The sequence below is a fragment of the Panthera onca genome, chromosome C2 (genome assembly GCF_046562875.1).
Source record: "Panthera onca isolate mPanOnc1 chromosome C2, mPanOnc1 haplotype 2, whole genome shotgun sequence".
NCBI classification, from domain to species: Eukaryota; Metazoa; Chordata; class Mammalia; order Carnivora; family Felidae; genus Panthera; species Panthera onca.
In genome coordinates this window covers 104,801,528-104,819,439 of record NC_138347.1, presented here as the reverse complement: position 1 = coordinate 104,819,439, position 17,912 = coordinate 104,801,528, and the positions used below count along the sequence as shown (strand labels likewise).

Below are 17,912 nucleotides of genomic sequence, written 5' to 3'. Positions count from 1 at the left end.
CTCAGGTCAGGGCTCTGTGCTGACAGCTCAGAGCCTGGAGCCCACTTTGAATTCAGTGTCTCCCTTTCTCTCTGCTCCTCCCCTGCTCATGCTCTGTCGCTCTCTCCTTCAAAAATAAACACTAAAAAAAACTGTTTTAAGTATCTTAGATATGCTGTGTATATTAATTGACAGTTGATAGAAAACCGAGAGAAATATTAAGACAATATGAAAAGTTATGAATTTAAGTCAGGTGTAATACAAATGATAATGCCAAAATTCAGCACAATGATTTCTTATAAAAGTATATGTACATATTGCTAAATCCATGGATCAGTATTTGCTACCCATTACAATCTCCTCACAAAGTTCCCTCATTCCTCTGTGACTTTAAGTCTTTCAGAGAAAAAGAGGGACACAGAGAAGAATGTAGAAGTACTGCAATTTAGAGAAACAAGTGAAATGCAAGAAGGCAAAAACCAATTTATAGAGTATCAAAAGAGGAGAAATAGAAGTAAAGATGCTTTAATCCTTCTTTTTTTAATTTTTAAAATGTTTTTATTTATTTTTGAGAGAGAGAGAGAGAGAGAGACAGAGTGCAAGTAGGGGAGGTGCAGAGAGAGAGGGAGACACAGAATCTGAAGCAGGCTCCAGGCTCCGAGGTGTCAGCACAGAGCCCGACGCGGGGCTCGAACTCACCAGCCGTAAGATCATGACCTGAGCCGAAGTCAGATGCTCAATGGTCTGAGCCACCCAGGCGCCCCATGATGCTTTAATCCTTCTAATCCTCTCTCATGTCACCCTCCATATATCCCTAAGGCTCTGACTCCAGTGTGGATGTGTGAGTGGAGACTCTGGTGAACCAGTCCTCTGGCACCTGAAAAATGCCATTTCCCATTCCTTTTTTATGACTGAACATGACTGGGGAAGGAATTTTTGATTGTACAAAACCAGAAGTATTCCAAGTGGGGAATACGTAACCATTTTTTGGTTGGGACTTTTCAAAAAGAAAATTATCTCCAAAGAGATCATTGTCATGGAACATTAATACATTTAATTATGTATGAAGGATAAAATATAATGTCTAATACCACATTTAGATACTAGATGTTAAGTATTATCTATATTATAGTCATTATCATTATATAAAATATGTATTAATTATCTGATTGAAGAGCAATAGCTAAAGGCAAACATTCAAATTATATGTGCTATTTTAAATGTTCTCTAAAAGCATACACTGGGTAAGAAATGTTTCTTTATCACACAGAGAAGGAAATTCACTCCAAATTATATAAGGGTTATGGGAACAGCATGTCTTTAGCTTTAAAATGGTTATTTGGCAACCAAACAAATGTGACATTAGATTATGGGGCTGGAATAAATCCATGTATCCTCTCTGATTTTAAATAGAAGGAAGTTATATAAAAAGATTTTGTAACTTCAAAATATGATCTTTTACATAACTTTAATGAAGCAAAATCACTTTATATAACTGGTAGAAACAGAGAAATTGTTTTTTATTAATACATAGAGTTTCTAGTGTCTATCTCTCTTAACTTCCATTTTTGAGAACAGATTACTACCAAATGTCCAAAGTGAACATCAAGTAGATGACCTGCTTACCTACAACTCTTCAAGGGCTGCAACTTATTAGGTTGCAGGTAATTTTCAAATTCAAATATGAATAACAGAAGCACAAATCAGCAAGACTGCTTCTCAAATGGAATAAACATATTAACAAAATGAAATGTGCTCCCTTCTAAAGGATTTAAACAAATATAGAAATTCAGGGCTCTTAAAAGAAATCTAATATATTTGTCATCCAATGCTTAAATTCTATCCTTCCAGTATTTTAATTAATTAATGGATCTGGGCAATGATTATTAATGGCTGCTAACATCACAAAAAGAAAGACAACCAGTCATTGTGAAAATATATTCAACACTACCTCTGTGATACGAGGTGTTCCCAAAAGGGGAAAAAAAATATTAAACCTAAATCTAATCAAGTTTCTAGATTCAACACCAATTTATGGTTAATTCAAGCGGCAAAGGAACGTGTCAAATGACACCACAGAGATGCAATCAGCAAAATCCAGATTATAGGAAACTCTAAAGGCCCAGTTTCTGTAGTGGGAAAATTATAAGAAAACATAAGAAATAGGAAAACCTATAGATTAAAAGAAAAGAACATATCTAGGAGTCATAATGTATGGACATTTTTTGGATCTTGAATCAAACAAACAAACAAACCACAAAACAAAATAAAACATTTATGAGATGATCAGAGAAATAAGAACACTGAAAGGAATTATTGTTAATTCTTTAAAGTGTGACTGTGATATTGGTTAGATTTTTAAAAACCTTGAGATACATACTGAAATGCTTATAAATAAAGTGATATGATGACTGGGATCTGCTTATTAAAAAATGGTAGGGTAGGGGTAGATAGATAAAAGTGATGAAAGACATGTCAAACCTGAAAAAGTCAGCATGTCAATTTTATAACATAGTAACTTCAGGTGTGTATAAGCACTGCAGCCTCTTCCCTGAGAGATGAATACCTGAGAGAGTGAGGGGAGATACCTGATATGCCACAGCAAAGAGCAGTGTGCCACTCACTCTCAGAAAGCAATGTGTCAAAGCCTCATGTAGAGGAGAAGGCTACTACTGAGCACTCCTCATTTCAAATCTGATGGACTTTCTTCCTTAGCAACACAAATTTCTCATGGCTCTTCTCTCTGCCTGTCTGACTGCTTTATTCAAATCTTTCAACAGATTTCTTTTCTTTCACCCAACCCATAAATGTAGTTGATATCTTCTCATTCCACACATTTTCTGAGCAATTGTGTCCATTCTTTTCTTTCAACTGCCCTCCACTTGGCTAATGGCTGCTAAATCTACATCTCCAGTTCAAATCTTGCTCATGAGCTCCGGGTTCATTAATCAACTATTATCACATATCTCTTCACAAAATTTCAAATCCAACATGCCTAACACTGAACTCACTATATTGCCTTCCAAACCTGCCAATATTACTACCATCATCTATTGGTAGTAATTCAATCTGAGTTATTGAATAACTCATTCAATCTGAGTTATTGAAATCAGAAAATTGGAAGACATCCTAGATTCTCTTTTCTTCTTCACACCTCAACTTCTAATCAATCACAAGTTGAGCAAAGGCATAAATCTTCAATGGCAAACTACTCACAAATATAAATGTGAATAAATTCTTCTGTGATGTTAGGAAACTATTAAGTACAGTGGAAAACGTAATTTACCAAGTGGTAGATAGAAGAAACCATTAAGATCAATTGGGTTTTAGAATTGGTGAAGAACATTTTTATTACCTTTCCCAGTTATAGAGATTAATATTGATCTGGATCGCTTGATAAATAAGGCCAGCCTGAAGAAGTACCATTTCAGCCTCCTGTATGTTCCCACTAAACATTAGTATGTGAGCCATTTTTGATTCTTTAGATGGAAGATCTTTTATAGAATTGATGTACTGAACCTTATCAATCTAAAAAAAGAAAAAATATATGAAGTGGAGTAACAGAAAGGGAAGAAAAACTGCAAACATATAGGTAAGTAAACATTATTTACTTCACCAATTGCTGCATAGGCTATTTCTGCGGTAGTCATATCTCTATTAGCAACTGCCATAGCAGCTAGGCAAGCCCACATGGTTTGCTCCTAAAGTGAAATAGGAGAACAATTATTTCAACTAGAAGCAGAACTGCCTTAAAATAAACAGTGACTTAAAATATATAAAAGTTAACATTTTAATGAAAAAATTAAAAATTGTTGAGCATGGCACTGAAAAAACTAATAATTTAATAAATTAATCATGTGGAAATTTCACGTGGTACTTTGTTGAAATATATTAATAACACATAGAGAAATTCTTTTGAATACAAATTATTACAAAATTTCATTTCTAATTATCAAAGATTTATTTTTGAACTTATGATACACTTTTAAGATAATTCAAGGTTATAAACCCTCCAGTATTTCTGATGAGGTCAAAGAATGTAACTTACAAGGAGCCAGAGAAATAGTGAGGTTCTCAGACAATGCTATTACAGCAGATTTCTATCAACGACTCATTGTAAGGGAAAGCATCTAAAGGTCATTTTAAAAGTATTATTTTAAGCAATGCTAACCCATGTAAAATTAAAAAGTTCTGGGGTCAGGGGCGCCTGAGTGGCTCAGTTGGTTGAGCATCCAACTTCAGCTCAGGTCATGATTTTGCAGTTTGTGAGTTCAGGTCCCGCCTTGGGGTCTGTGCTGACAGCTCGGAGCCTGGAACCTGCTTCGGATTCTGTGTGTCATTCTCTCTCTGACCCTCCCCCTTGTGCTCTGTCTCTCTCTGTCTCTCAAAAATAAATAAAAATGTAAAAAAAAAAAAATTAAAAAAAAGAGTTCTGTTGTCAAATATGTTTGGAAAATACTGGATTCAACCAAGTGGGAAATGCTGGTCTAAAGTAGAGGTTCTAGGGGCACCTGGGTGGCTCAGTCAGTTGGGGTGAGCATACGACTTCGGCTCAGGTCATGATCTCGCAGTTCGTGAGTTCAAGCCCCGCGTCGGGCTCTGTGCTGACAGCTCAGAGCCTGGAGCCTGCTTCAGATTCTGTGTCTCCCTCTCTCTGCCCCTTCCCCACTCATGCTTTGTCTATCTCTCAAAAATGAACAAACTTTAAAAAAAAATTAAAGTAGAGGTTCTTAACCTTAGGTGTACAAATCATCTGAGGAATTTTAAAAATATGCCCAGGGTTCATTCCAGATCTAATAAATTAGAAGCTCTCTTGGGATAAAACTTGGGAATCTGACTTTTTTTAAAAAAAGTTCCAGAGAAGATGTCTATATGTGCCAGTATAGAGAAACTACTCATTTAAATTATAGCTTCTTTAAGAGTAAATCACACAACAATATCTACCCCCCTGTGTTGCTCATGTCTTCACTTATTAAAAAAAAAAAAAAAAAAAAAAAAAGACATGATCTCATTTGCAATTTTCCAGCCCTTAGCTGTTACCATTTCTTTTTTTTTTAATGGTTATTTATTTATTTTGAGAAAGAGAGAGAGAGAGATTGCGAGTGAGTGGGGAGGAGCAGAGAGAAAGGGAGAGAGAAAGAATCCCAGGCAGGTTCCCCACTGTCAGTGCAGATCCCAATGTGGGGCTCAAACTCATGAACCATGAAATCATGACCTGAGCTAAAGTCGGATGCTTAACCTGCTGAGCCACCCAGGTGCCCAGCTGTTACCATTTCTTATCTTGCACAAAGATATGTGTAAATACACAATATATACACAAATATGGATCTAAAATAAAATAAAGTACCTTAACAAAACGACAAAGTCTTACACCATCTTCCCATTTTGAACTGCTTACATACTCATGGAGAATACCAGGATATGGTGATATGCTGATGTGAATCAGTGAGCCATCAGCTCTTCTTATAGTTACCTGATTTCCAACAAAACTCACAATATGGGGATTTTTACTAAATTCACTGTTGGGAAAAAGCAAAGTATAATTTATATTCTGAGCAAAATCTTTCATATACTAATTAGGGGAGTTTACACTTGACACAGATATAAAGTCTCCAAATCTCTAAAATTCACTCCCAAAAAAGTTAACTTCAGGGAGAATGTATATATTTAAATAAACATTTGAATCTAACTTGCTCCAGTTGGAGCAAAATATAAAAGTTTAATGCGGCAAAAATTATTATTTGGGAGCTATGCCTAAAAGCATTTGAAATAAAATTTTTTCCCTAAGCCTTAAGGTAAATTATACAAATGATTAAAAAACAGCTTCAGTTCATAAGAGACTGTTAAAAACTGAGAACAAACTGAGGGTTGATGGGGGGTGGGAGGGAGGGGAAGGTGGGTGATGGGTATTGAGGAGGGCACCTTTTGGGATGAGCACTGGGTGTTGTATGGAAACCAATTTGACAGTAAATTTCATATATTAAAAAATAAAAAAAAAAAAAAAAAACAGCTTCAGTTTTTGAAAGTATAAATGAATAGAAAATTAAGCTGATTCTAAGATTATTTTCTGATAATAAAAAGAGGTGAACTTGAAGTAAAGTAACTTCATTAGTTTAAATACTTTTAAAATGATGCTTCTCTGGTTTTGCTAAAGTTGTGAATTGAATATTAAATGAACTCAAAAGAGATTTGAAAGTTAAGCTAAGTTTTGGAGTTGAGAAGTTTTGTATTCTTATTTTGTCAAGAGTGAGAGATCTTGCTATTTCCTAGAGAATTTAGGAATATACATGTATTTTCTGAAGCATATAAAATTAAAAAAAAAGACTCTTCATTAACCTTATATACTTTTCTATCTTTAATATTAATTTAGAAATTCAATTCTAGAGACACATAAATTCCTGAAAGTATGACAATAATTAATAATTTATGATAATCTGAAAAAGAATAAAGATTGACACTTTATGTACCACTGAAAAATCTTAAAAATGTCCATATTAAAATCACTAAACCACACTGAAAAAAAAAACCACCTGAGTTTTTTTACATTAGGCTTGCAACATTAGGCTTGAAAATTATATTTATGTAGGGAAAATTATATCCATAGAAGGAGCAAATAAATATAATAGTATTATACAACACTTTCAACTTGACCCCCAAACTTAAATCTCATCAAGCTAGCTTTAGCTGAACAATTTGGTAGAGTGAAAGGTACCTTTCAGGATTGACATCAAAGGCAAAAACATGACACTTTAGAGTTATTTATCACTATAAACAATTCCAACAGTAAATGCAGTTACCTTGCATCCCTTTCATATAATGTTTTAGGCAAAATGTCTCTGTCGACATAAACTGTATTGGGGTAGTACCACACTGTAAATCGAGTATCCTGAAGTCCACAAAGGATATTGCATGTATCACTCCATGCCAAAGTATGCACCATTGTTCCTTATTTTAAAAAGAATGTTAATGTACGATTAGTTCCACTATAATAAGTATTAAAATATTTTAAAAATCAACTGACACACAGGACCCCATCTAATTTCTGGTAGGTATGACTCTATTTTCTGATTGTATAATGGTGAAAACATTTGCAAAAATTCACTTAAAAATTTATGGGAATATTTGAATATTTTACCTAGAACCATCATTTTTTTAATTTGCAAGTCTTTCTTTCAATGCATTATTCAGAGATTAATTCAAGCAATCAAAAATTTAAATGTATTATAATTATTTTACCAAGTTTGATAATTTGTTCTTCCTTCCCAAATCGTTTCACTGAGGTGATATAGAGATCTCTATTTTTATCAATGAAGGCAATTTTTCTGTCATTGGTAAGTCCTTTTTGATCCAGAGCAATTTCCAAAATTTCATTCTAAAATTTAGAAAAAATGAAAATATTGGATTAGTTTTAGTGCTTGATATCAGATCATTTAAATTATTTAATTATAAAAATGTGTTTATTTAAAGATCAATTAAATATCACTCCCTTACTTAGAATGATAAACTGTCCCTGATAAATAATTTTAAACTACTGATTTAATTCATAAGCTAAAGCACAGTTACTTTTTTTTAATTTACAGGAGAAAGATGCCCCTTAAAACACTATAATATAATGTATATATTTTTGAAACTCTGGAAGCTGAGAAACACTTTTGTCCTCCTGTCCCACCTTTACTAGACAAAGTGAAAGGGTGAGGCAAGTCTGAATATCACAAGAGAGATCTACTAATTACATTTATGTTCCATAACAAAATGTACTCTAAGAGCCTATATTTTAAAGATTTATAAGAATACATTTATGAAAATATCTCATGTTTTAGACCCTTAAATTTTATAGATTCTCTCACATTTATTTCCTGTGAAACAGGAAACAACCTAGTGCTATAGGTATCACCATACTTACTTTATGGACAAAAAGACTGAGATGCATAGCCAGTAAGTGATTTTGCTCAGAAAAAGCTGGTAACAAGCATATTTAGAATTTAAAGTCCAGATTTCTGACTTTAAGATTAGTATTTTGTCCACATAGCAAAGTATTTCTGGCATATGACGTTAATCTATTACACTATTATACTAGCTACTGAAATGAATTTCTTTATAACTTGGAAATGGTTCAGTGTGGATTCATTTCAACTAAATCCAAGAGGGATTTATTTACTGCTTACTATGTCTTAAGACTTGCTAATACTTAAAAAAAAATTTTTTTTACACTTGCTAGGATTTGTTTTGTTTTTTGAAGGTGTTATGATTGTACCTTAAATGTCCATCATTTGAGCACATGTTGAATAAATTCAGATACATCCATAAAATGTTACGCTGTATGGTTGTGGGAAAAGGATTAGGAAAACACTTTATATATTGATATAGAAAGATCACCAGAAATAGTGTTGTGTGAGAAAAGCAATGTACAGACTTGTATGTTACATTTTTGTAAAAAAGGAGTTAAAAACATATATCAATTTTGTTTGTATATGCACTAAAAATCTCTGAAAGAAAAAGGGAGTTTAATAATGGTAATTACCATTATGAAATGGAATTGGATTGACAGAAAGGGGTGTAGGAGGGAGACTTTTTCACTGTATACTTTTCTATAATTTTTCATTTCTAAACCTTTTGAATTTGTTATTCAAATTTAAAACTAATAATTACAAAAATTAGAAAAAATATATAGTCAGGCTTCACTAGTGGCATTGAACAATAAAGTTAAAAACATCTTTAGACCCAAATATATCTCTTACTAGAATAAATAAAATGTGTTCCTTTATTTACTTTATTTAAAAATTTTTTTCATGTTTATTTATTTTTGAGAGAAGAGAGACAGAGCATGAGTGGGGGAGGGGCAGAGAAAGAGGGAGACACAAAATCTAAAGCAGGCTTCAGGCTCTGAGCTGTCAGCACAGAACCCGAAGTAAGGCTCGAACTCACAAATTGTGAGATCATGACCTGAGCCAAAGTTGGAGGCTTAACTAACTGAGCCACCCAGATGCCCCTCCTTTGTTTATTTTAATTTTTTTAATGTCTTTATTTTATTTTGAGAGAGACAGAGTGCGAGCAGGGTAGGGGCAGAGAGAGAGGGAGACACAGAATCTGAAGGAGGCTCCAGGCTCTGAGTTGTCAGCACAGAGCCTAATGTGGGGCTTGAACTCACAGACTGTGAGATCATGACCTGAGCTGAAGTCGGACACTTAACCAACTGAGCCACCCAGGTGCCACCGTCCTTTGTTTATTTTAATGCTAAAAATCAGAAACCAATAAGCAGTTCACAATTTGGGGTCTTTTCGTACTTCTATGGAACTTTTTTTCCAGTTTAACTACAGTGTTAAAACCTAAAGAAAATGCTGGCTAAGGACAGGTCAATGAGAAAACTGCAAGATGTTTAGAAATATAAAAACATTTTTATATACTGATAGGTGCTAGAAGTTTAATCAAGATAGGACATTTCATTAAAAAGCAGTAAAGAGCCTGAAAAATAGACATGTAAGTCAGATTCTTTTATCCAATTAATTTGCAATTAGTTTTCTATTACAGAGTTTACTAGTGCTTAGTCTTTATGACATTTTTTAGGCAAAATACTCTATGTAGAATGCATACCAGATTTAAATATAAGACTAATTTCTATGTTTGATTTTCCTTAAAATGAAAACACTAAATTTAAAAAAGGAAGTAAATAGTGGCTAATTAACTTTAGAAATAGTTAATGTCCATTACCTTATGAGAAAGAAGCTTCCCGTCACCTAATGGTTTTCCAGTTGATGCCTCAAAAAGGAAGATTACTTGAAAAAAAAAGTAAAGCATTAGTTAATATATTATATTAGAATTTTTATTGGTAAACTTTAATCCTAATGAGAAATTATTTAACTCTTTGGACCATACAGTATCTATCAGAATAGAAGAGCAGCATTAAATTCCTACTTATATAACAGGGTCATATTTCTTAGAATACTTCTTCCTAAACATACATTGCCTAATTAGAATAGTTATTAATGGTATGGCTTCACTTCTCCACAGGATTGACAATGGAAAGTCCAAATCTAGATGTAATTTTTAATTTTCAGAACTCTGATACAGACGAATATAAGATCATAGACAATCATATTTTACAAAAGAAAAATGTGTCAAGTGCCTACTATAATACTAGGCAAGGTGTTATGCACTGTTCCGTTCCCTGTGGTCAGTATACTACTGTGGTGTAATTAGTAATTTGCCCGGTTTTTGTCCTGTGTTCCTGGCAGGAAGCTTCAACAACCCTTGGAATATCCTGAGTGACAGGAATGTCCTAGTTATGCTAATGGGGAGACTCTTGGTGGGCCCTAGACAGCTTCAGAATTTGGTGTGTGGGAGGGGCCTGGAAGTTGAGTTCAATCAATGTGGCTAATAATTTAATTAATCATGCCCATGTAATAAAATCCCATAAAAACTCAGTGTTGCTTCCTCATTGGTGACAATATTGATATACTGGGAGGGTGATGTGCCCTGACTCCATGAGAGGGCACAGGAGTTCTGTGTTCCTTCCTAGGCTTCATCCTGTGTGTATCCTTTGTAATAAAACTATAATTCTATGCATAGCACCTTCCTGATACCTGTGAGTCATTTTAGCAAATTATCCAATTTGAAGGGGTCATAGGAATCCCTGAATTTGTAGCCAGTCAGTCAGCAAAATGGGTGGCCTGAGGACTCCCTGAGACTTGTGGCTAGTGTCCAAAGTGAGGGCAGTCTTGAGGAAAATTTTGCCTTTAAGCTTTTGAGTCTGGGTTAACTCCAGGTTATTAGTATGAGAAACTAATTGTAATACACTCAGTTAAGGTAAAAATGGAACAGTTGGTGTCTGGAAGGGTAGGATTCACTACACCAACCCTAACTCATAAAAACATGTGGCTTGGGGCACCTGGGTGGCTCAGTCAGTTAAGTGTCTGACTTTGGCTCAGGTCATGATCTCATGGTTCATGAGTTCGAGCCCCATGTCAGGCTCTGTGCTGACAGCTTAGAGCCTGGAGCTTGCTTCAGATTCTGTGTCTCCCTCTCTCTCTGCTCCTCCCCCCGCTCATGCTCTATCTCTCTCTCCTTCAAAAATAAATTAAAATATTAAAAAACAAACAAACATGTGGCTTGGGAAGAGAAAGAATGAAAGAATGAGGATGAGGAATGTCTGACTCTTAGAAGCCACAAGGTCACCCATGGTATGAAACAGCAGCTAAGCTGCAATTAGCTGTGAGAAGTTAAAAGTCACCTATGGAATTTGAGATGATGGATCCATCTCCTGGGGGAGTTGGCTCACTAGATGCATAAGAAAATGCAAAATAATAAGAAAAGAGAAAAATATACAGTCCCATAGTTATTATAATATCTAATAGATAAAATGAAAGTAAGAGATGGGTCAAATATAGATTCTGGCCACTCTCAAATACAGCCTCTAGTATCAGGGGCCTCACTGAAGCAAGGTGTTCGAGAAGATCCTGATTCTGGTCAGCCTGAGGTACAGCCACTATCCTCAGAGCCATTTCCCAAGGAGAAAGTTATGCTAAAACAAATTATAAAAAAGGCTAAAATAGTTAGACAATGACAGAAAGGAACATTAGAGATAAGGCATATTAGAGATAGGACAATCAAGGCCCTCATTCCAGCAGGGTCAAAAACTAAGAAATAGGATGAATACAGCAAACATCGGTGGGGTCAAAAACCAGAGGTTGGGTGAACCAAAGGGAGTCCATGTTCATGTTGGTCTCCCAACATTGAAGGTCTTTAAACAAATCTGCTTTATTCATCCTAGTTTGGAGGAATCTGGAAAGCTGTATGGCAAAATAGCAAAGAAAAACCTCACCTCCAATTGTCTGGGGTTACTCAATTTAATCAATATATGGGTTGATGAAAAGGACCAGTTCCTTGGCTCAAAACTCTATTGGGGAGTTTTGCACAGGAGTGGGCAAAACGGTCAGGGGCAGAACAGAGAAGTTTCTAGGACTCCTTGATACGAGAGTCCGATGCACTATGGTACCAAAACCCACTGGTGAAGTTCTAATGGGAAATACAATTAAATTGAGAGAACATAGGAAAGCAAGGGTTAATATGGTTAAGGTGAAGTCTGAATGAACATTGGAGTGTTTAAACAAGAATTATATGAAGAGGCTGTGTCTCCCTTACCTGAATGTTTAATGGGACTGGGATATTATGTCTGACTTGGGAATATTTCTGCTACCTAGTGTTGTAAAACTAAAACCTGTTAAGCCCTACCAGAAGTCAATTACATTGAGAGGATAGAGAAATGCAAGAACTAATGGGACTAAGTTGAATGTTTAAATGAAAAATGGTATATTGAAGAAGCTTTATGTGAAGTGGTTGTGTCTCCTTTACCTGAATATGTTATAGGGATAGATATTGCACCTAACTGGAGAAAGTTTCCCCTATCAAGTATTGCAAAACAAAAGGCATGGAAAATCTACCACTTAAACAATGTTAACAAGACATACAAAACAGAAACCAATGCCTGGATACATACAGGCCTTTAATATCAAATGGTATAGAATAGAAGCTGGAGTGCTAATAAAGATACATTCTCCGTACAGCAGTCTCATGTGGAGTATAGACCGGAGCTTATGACAAAAGCCTGTGAGCACCTCCCAGTGGCAGCTACTAGAACTCTGAACTAGACAATTTCCACTTGGAGGAGCAATTACTAGCTTGCTATCAGACATTAATTGAAACTGCCTCTGAACGAAGAACATAAAATAATCTTGAAACCTGAAATATCCAGGATGTCTTGGGTGATATCAGAGAAACACTCTAATGAGGAAGGCAGTGCCCAGAAGAGTTCTATAACAAAATGGAAATGGTTTGTGCAGGAGCATACCAGCAGGGGAATGCACGGAGTTACACAGCATATTCCTGAGCAGGTGGACTCTTTTCCCCAGGAATGACTCTGGAACCATGTGAAGAGCTGCAGGATTCGATCATCACTTGGACGGTGCCCTGTGAACAGCTCTCAACTGACTAACAAATAGCCGCTCAGCTGATAGACGGCAGTTTCGTCATGAACACACAACATGCTGTTTGGAAGGCCACCACTCTGACTAAAAACGGTAAAACAAATGGGGTTGGTGAGCTGCACTGCATGCTGTTTACCCTTATGGTCAGGCAAAAGGGCAATGGAAGATTAGCCTATTAAAGGGGGGTGCCCTTACTGGGCATGGCCCCATGGAAATCACTATGGGAATCTGAAGGGTGCATTAAAGTGGGCCATGTCAGTGCCCATCAGAAGAACCCTCTTCCAGCATCAGAAGATGATTAGAATCAATGAGCAGATACCCTGGTGTGCTCACTTGAGGTAGCCACTTGGGTTAATGAAGGGAGTGGACTGAAACAATGCAGGGATGGGCCAAATCTAGACATATTCCTTTTATACCCTCTGAGGCACAAAATGACAACAAGAACTGTTTTGTCTGCCAACAAGAGAGATTTAGAGGCTGCAGATGGCTATGGGGAAGATTCCTGGGGTGGGAGGGAATCCTTGTACATAGATGGCAAGTCAGATTGATGTCTGTAGCCCTGAAGGGCTACAAGTGGGTCCTGACAGAAATAGACACTGACTCTGGGTTGTACTTTGCTGACCCAGTAGTAGATGCAAATACCCAGAGTACTATAAAAGAAGTGGAGAAGATATTACACAGATATGGACCACTGAGTCAAATTTCTTCCGACCAAGGAAGGAACACACTTTACAGCTCATCATGTCCAACAATGGGCAGAGATATAGTTTCTGAGAGTAGTGGTTTGGTAATTAGAATTAGAATGGGCAATAAAAACAATGATTGTCTAAAATGAGAAAAGAGGGAATATAGGCATGAAGAACTAGCTTACACGCCTTCATGAGTGTGTACTCACATTCAACATGAAGTGAACAAAGAGTGTGTCCATACTAGATAAATTCCTCTACAATTTCAGTGGAAATAGAGAACAGAGGGTGAAGAGGATGCTAGTATGACTATGCAATTTTTCCCACAGTGGGAGAATATTGGTATGATACCTATACTTTTTTCTTTCTTCCCCACATCACCTCAATGTTCTTCTTAACTTGATACAGTGGTCACAGGACAAAGGATACAACTACAATTATCAGAAGCAGAGATGATTCCTAGGCTGTTTTAACCTTCATGTCTATATTTCTAAGGACCTGATGGAGTAGGTTGTGCTTTCACTCCATCTGGCAAATTTGGGGCTAAATGTGAGTGCAGCTATACTGCCTAGTGGTAGAGATAGCCCACTAGTTCTATACAAATGGAGAGAAAGAGAAATAATAGCTGAAAATAAAAGAATAACTAAATGGGCATGCAATGGGGGAATCCAATTTTATATTAATTCTTCAAAAGAGTCTCAGAGCAAAAGCTAGTATTATTTGTTTGTTTTTCCAATATAATTAACTTACAGGGTTATATGTTGTTTCAAATAAATTAAATAAATAAAAATAAATAAAAATTTAAAAGCTGATATGGTTTAGTAGATCAAATACACCAGATGCTTAAGAAGGTGAAGACAACAAAAGACTCACTTCAGACCTAAACACATGTAGATTGAAAGTGAAGGGTTGGAAAAACATTTATGATGAAAATGGAAGCAAAAAGAAAGCTGGGGTAGAATACTTATATCAAACAAAATAGACTTTAAAAAAAGACTTTAACAAGAGACAAAGAGGATACTACATAATGATAAAGGGAACAATCAAACAAGAAGATATAACATTTGTAAATATTTATGCACCCAACGTGGAAACACCCATATATATAAAGCACCTGTTAACAGACAAAGGAAGAAATCTATGGTAACACAATAATAGTAGGGGACTTTAACACCTCACTTTCATTAATGGATAGATCATCCAGACAGAAAATCAATAAGGTAACAGTAGCTCTGAATGACATATTGAACCAGATGACTCTAACAGATATATTCAGAAGATTCCATCCCAAAACAGTGGAATACTCATTCTTTTCAAGTGCACATGGAACATCCTCCAGAATAGATCACATGTTAAGCCACAAAACAAGTCTCAACAAATTAAAAAGGACTGAAATCATATTATGCATCTTTTCCAACCACCTGGTATAAAACTAGAAATCAATCAGAAGAAAAAAATCAGGACACAAATACATGGAGGTTAAATAATATGCTAGTAAATAATGAATTGGTCAACCAAGAAGTCAAAGAGAAAATTAAAAAAAAATACATGGAGACAAATGAAACCATAATAGTCTAAAATCTTTGGGATGCAGCAAAAGCTATTCTCAGAGGGAAGATTATAGCAATATACACATATCTCAAGAAGCAAAAAATAAATAAATAAAAACTCAAGCAACCTAACTTTACATCTAAAGAAGCTAGAAAAAGAACAACAAAGCCCAAAGCCAGTAGAAGAAAGGAAATAATAAAGATTGAAGCAGAGGGGCCTGTCTGGCTCAATTAGTAGAGCATGCAACTCTTGATCTCAGGGTTATAAATTCGAGCCCCACATTTGGTATAGAGATTACTAAAAAAAAAAAAAATTTTTTTTAAACCCTGGAACTCTATACCCATTAAGCAGTCTCTCTCTCTCTCTCTCTCTCTCTCTCTCTCTCTCTCTCTATATATATATATATATATATATATATATATATATATATATATACATATATATCATAGACACTAAAAAACACAATAGAACAGATCATTGAAACCAGGAGCTGGTTCTTTGATAAGATCAACAAATGAATCAGATCAGAAATGAAAAGAGAAATAACAACTTACACTACCAAAATACAAAGGATTATAAGAGAATACTATTAAAAATTATATGTCAAAAATTAGACAACCTAGAAGAAATGAATAAATTCCTAGAAACAAATAACTTTTCCAAACAGAAGCAGGAAAAACATAGAAAACTTGAACAGACTGATTAATAGCCATGAACTTGAATCAAAAGTCAAAAAGCTCCCAAAAAACAAAAGTCTAGGACCAGATGGCTTCACAGGTGAATTCTACCAAACATTTAAGAAGAGTTAATACCTATTCTTCTATAACTATTCCAAAAAACACAAGAGAAAATATCTTTCCATTTATTTATGTCACCTTCAATTTCTTTCATCAAGGTTCTATACTTTTATTTTTTGTAGTGTCTTTATCTGTTTTTGGTATCAGGGTAATTCTAGCCTTGTAGAATGAATGAATTTGGAATCTTTCCTTCGAGGATCAGGAAGAAGGCAAGGATGTCCACTCTCACCAGTTTTATTCAACATAGTACTGAAAGTCCTAGCTGCAGCAACAGAAAAGAAAAATAAACAAAAGGCATCCATATTGGTAAGGAAGAAGTAAAACTTTCACTATTTGTAAATGACATGATTCTATATATAGAAAACCCTAAAGACTTCACCAAAAAACTAGTAGAACTGATAAATGAATTCAGGAAAGCTGCAGGATACAAAAATATGCAGGACTCTGTTGTATTTCTATACACTAATAATGGAGTAGCAGAAAGAGAAATTAAGATAGCAGTCCCACTTACATTTGAATCAAAAATAGTAAAATACTAGGAATAAACTTAAGCAAGGAGGTGAAAGACCTGTACTCTGAAAACTATAAAACATTAATGAAAGAAATTGAAGAAAGATATTCCCCACTCATTGTTTGGAAGAACAAATATTGTTAAACTGTCCATTCTACCCAAAGCAATATACAGTTCTAATGCAATCTCTATCAAAATACCAATAGCATTTTCAACAGAACTAGAACAAAAAATCCTAAAATTAGTATGAAACCACAAAATACCCCAAATAGCCAAAACAATCTTGAAAAAGAAAAAAATAACTGGAGGTATCACAATCCCAGATTTGAAGATATACTACAAAGCTGTAGCAATCAAAACAATATGGTACTGGCACAAAAACAGACACAGAGATCAATGGATCAACAGAGTTCAGAAACAAGCCTATACTTTTATGGTTAATTAATATATAACAAACGAGGCAAGATTGTACAATGGGAAAAATAGTCTCTTTAATAAATAATGTTGGGAAAACTGGACACTAGCTACATGCAAAAGAATGAAACCACTTTCTTACATCATGCACAAAAATACACCCAAAATGGGTTAAAGACCTAAATGTGAGACCTGAAACCATTAAATTCCTAGAAGAAAACATAGGCAGTAATTTCTTTGACATCATTCATAGAAACATTTTTCTAGATATGTCTCCTCTGGCAAGAGAAACAAAAGCAAAATTATACTATTGAGACTACAACAAAATAAAAAGCTTTTGCACGGTGAAGGAAACCACCAACAAAACAAAGAGACAACCTAATGAATGAATAGAAGATATTTGCAAATTCTGTATCCAATAAGGGGTTAATTTTCAAAATACATAAAGAATTTATACAACTTAACACCCCCCCCCCAAGATAATTCATTTAAAAATGGGCAGAGGAAATGACCAGACATTTTTCTAAAAAAGACATACAGATGGCCAATAGACACATGAAAGATGCTTAACATCACTAATCATCAGGGAAATGCAAATCAAAACAAGATATCATCTTATACCTTTCAAAATGGCTACACACACACACACACACACACATGCACATGAAACAACAAGTGCTGGTGGGGGTATGGAGAAAAAGGACTCTTAATGCACTGTTGGTGGGAATACCAACTGGTGCAGCCTCTACGGAAAACAGTATGGAAGTTCCTCAAAAAATTAAAAATATAATTACCATATGATCCAGTAATTCCAGTACTGGGTATTTACCCAAAGTGTTTATGTTTTCATAAACACTAATTCAAAAAGATATATGCATCCCTGTGTTCACTGCAGCCTTATGTATAATAGTCAGGATATGGAAGCAACCCAAGTGTTCACCCATAGATGAATGGATAAAAAAGATGTGAGATGAAGATAGATAGATAGACAGAT

General features: G+C 35.1%; 2 protein-coding genes across 7 annotated transcripts in view; one reads left to right on the top strand and one right to left on the bottom strand.

Moving 5' to 3' along the window:
* The window catches only part of IFT80 (intraflagellar transport 80), a 140,894-nt gene that overhangs the window by 11,923 nt on the left and 111,059 nt on the right, over positions 1–17,912 (bottom strand). For all 3 annotated transcript variants that reach the window (XM_078432198.2, XM_078432200.2, XM_078432199.2), the window contains 6 exons: positions 9,688–9,752; positions 7,216–7,351; positions 6,777–6,924; positions 5,327–5,498; positions 3,591–3,680; positions 3,335–3,507 (listed from right to left, as the gene is read on the bottom strand). In XM_078432198.2, the coding sequence (XP_078288324.2) occupies positions 3,335–3,507; positions 3,591–3,680; positions 5,327–5,498; positions 6,777–6,924; positions 7,216–7,351; positions 9,688–9,752 (784 nt within the window). The remainder of the gene's footprint in view (positions 1–3,334; positions 3,508–3,590; positions 3,681–5,326; positions 5,499–6,776; positions 6,925–7,215; positions 7,352–9,687; positions 9,753–17,912) is intronic.
* Positions 1–17,912, top strand: part of CC2H3orf80 (chromosome C2 C3orf80 homolog) — an 80,634-nt gene that overhangs the window by 55,667 nt on the left and 7,055 nt on the right. The window contains exon 1 of one of the 4 annotated variants that reach the window (XR_013549790.2): positions 12,849–13,052. The exons of the other annotated variants lie outside the window; for them this stretch is intronic. The gene's annotated coding sequence lies outside the window, so the exon portion shown is untranslated. Of the gene's footprint in view, positions 1–12,848; positions 13,053–17,912 lie in introns of those variants that run through there. 4 annotated transcript variants of the gene reach the window in all.